The following is a 2542-nucleotide window of genomic DNA, read 5'->3' as shown; positions in this document are numbered from 1 at the left end:
TGAGTCCGAGGGCGCGGGGTCCCGACTGTAACTGCCATCCCGCGGCCCGACCCAGCACCCTGGTTTGTGCTCCGGCCTCGGCCACCGCTCACTTTCCGAGACCTGAGCAGTCGGCCCGGAGTCCCACCCTCACAGGGCCCTGGGGCCGGAGGGACCCCGGTGGTCAGTGTCCACTCGGGGTACCCGGCGGGGCTCGTGGAGGGACTCACCGCGCTCGGACCCCGAGTCAGGTTGAGACTGAATCAGGTTGAGAGTCCTCCTGGGCAGCGGGGACTCTGGTTCCCACCCTATTTCCAAAGGGACCCCATCCCGAAAGGGTCAGCTGTAATGTAATGAAAACTCAGCGTTCCTCCACCTCTGACCGGTCCCAGGCCCCGCGCTGAACTTCCCGAACATCCCGTGTAGTTCCCTCAGCAACCTGTGTGTGGATGATGTCACCGTCCTTTCTTTTCCGAGGAGGAAACTCAGGCCCAGAGGTTAAGCAGTTTGCCCCGGAACTAACAGGGAGTTAGTAGCAGAGATAAGTTGATCGATTTCAACCCTTTCTTTTTGCCAACGAGGGTGAGTTAGTGGTTGTAAATGTTTCCCCCCACGTCCCGTGTGGTTCAGGGTTCAGGATCTGGAAGAGGAGCTGCACACAAATGAAAGAGAAGAGACGAGAGATAAATTGGAAATATTGGGGGGCCAGGTGGGTAAGTCCAACTCAAGGGGAAGGACTTCCACTGGTGCTCAGGCCTCACCGACCTTTTATTGGTTTGGGATCCACCCATAGTATAGCCCCTAGGCAAGCAAGTTCCAGTAACACACACAGACTATCTTATCAATAAGGATTTACATGACTATCTGGTGGGGAAGTTGCTTCAGCTACCATTATCTGGGCTAACAGAGGTGGTGCACAGCTCTGACCTTTGCTAGGGCTTCAAAGGTAACCAGCCTCCGGGTTCTCTGTCTACACTTCTCTGCTAGTGAAGACAATAGGCGGTTTCCCACAGTTGGTACTGGACCCCAGGGCAGGGGCTTATGGGTGCCGACGCTTATCCAGCCCCAGTGCACCCCAGATGATGTTATCTTCTGTCCACAGAGTCCTGAAGAAACACCTGCCCAGTTGCTGGCCAGGGGTTCAGGGAGAGACAGGTTTGATCCCTGAGGCCTGAGAAGGAGCAAGGCCCACTGGGAACATGGCGACTGCCCCCGGCCTCCAGCCCACAGCACCCCTGGAGGAGGATGAGATCCTGATTGTGAAGGTGGAGGAGGACTGCCACTGGGAAGAGGAGCCCTCCCTGAAGATGGAAGACCCCAGCCCTGAGACCTTCCGCCAGCTCTTCCGGCTCTTCTGCTACCAGGAGGTGGCCGGCCCTCGGGAGGCCCTGAGCCGCCTCTGGGAGCTCTGCTGCCGCTGGCTGCGGCCGGAGCTGCGCACCAAGGAGCAGATCCTGGAGCTGCTGGTGCTGGAGCAGTTCCTGATGGTGCTGCCCGGGGAGATCCAGGCCTGGGTGCGGGAGCGGCAGCCGGAGAGCGGTGAGGAGGCCGTGGTCCTCGTGGAAGGGCTTCAGCGGGAGCCCAGGAAACAGAGGGTGAGGTGGGGGGCCTCTGGCCCTGAGGTGAGGAAAGGGGCTCTGTGTCCTCAGGGCCCTGCTGCTGAGGTCTGCACTTGGAGATTCCTTGGGTTCTGGAGCTGTGGCCAGCTGGGATCATGGGGACAACCAGACGTTTTGAATGGAAGAAGGCAGCTATAAAGTTTCTCATCCTTGGCCAAGGGGTATCCACCTGTTGATATAGCTCCCCTAGCCCTGTGGTCGGCAAACTGCGGCTCTTTGGGCTCTTGAGTGTGGCTCTTCCTAAGCCTTAGGAGTACCCTAATTAAGTTAATAACAATGTTCCTACCTATATAGTTTAAGTTTAAAAAATTTGGTTCTCAAAAGAAATTTCAATCATTGTACTGTTGATATTTGGCTCTGTTGACTAATGAGTTTGCCAACCACTGCCCCAGCCCTTTCTAAGCTAGTGTGGATTGGTTTGTTAATACTGGGCCAGGCACAGATCGCACACCTTCCAAGGCATGACCTTGGGAGTTGAAGAGATCCCAACAGAGGGAGGTGCTCATGGCTGGTGCGTGCCCGGATCAGCACCCTCACATGTTCCCCAATCTCTCTAGAGCTATGTTGTCCAACAGCCCCATGTGCCTTTTAAAATTAAATAAAATTTAAAACGTAATTCCTAAGACACCAGCCACATTTCAAGTGCCCCGTCATCCCACGTGGGTAGTGACTGCTGTACTGGACAGTGTGGCCATGGGACACTTCCATCATCGTGGGAAGTTCTATAGACAGCATAACTCTAGCGCACATGCCACCTCCTCCTAACCAGATTTGGGGAGTGGGAAGTCTCTTACAAATTTCTCCTGCTTTTAGTCAATAAACTCCTTAAATGAAAAAAAAATTAAAAAGCCACCTCACCTTTTTAAATTCCTTTTTCAGTGCCATGCCCAGATTAGATGGTTGGCAAATGCTGACAGGTCACTCTTCCTGTGGCAGTGCCATTG

The 2542-nt window shown here is 54.7% G+C and overlaps 1 protein-coding gene across 1 annotated transcript in view; it reads left to right on the top strand.

The window, feature by feature from the left end:
- The first annotated feature begins 1017 nt into the window (after positions 1-1017).
- The window catches only part of ZNF500 (zinc finger protein 500), a 9981-nt gene continuing 8456 nt past the window's right edge, over positions 1018-2542 (top strand). Inside the window, exon 1 of the mRNA XM_006757905.2 lies at positions 1018-1574. Coding sequence (XP_006757968.1) covers positions 1179-1574 — 396 coding nt within the window. The 5' untranslated portion in view covers positions 1018-1178. The remainder of the gene's footprint in view (positions 1575-2542) is intronic.

The sequence above is a fragment of the Myotis davidii genome, unplaced genomic scaffold (genome assembly GCF_000327345.1).
Source record: "Myotis davidii unplaced genomic scaffold, ASM32734v1 scaffold555, whole genome shotgun sequence".
Classification (NCBI taxonomy): Eukaryota; Metazoa; Chordata; class Mammalia; order Chiroptera; family Vespertilionidae; genus Myotis; species Myotis davidii.
The sequence above is the reverse complement of the archived record's forward strand: the minus strand, read 5'-3'. Positions and strand labels throughout refer to the sequence as shown.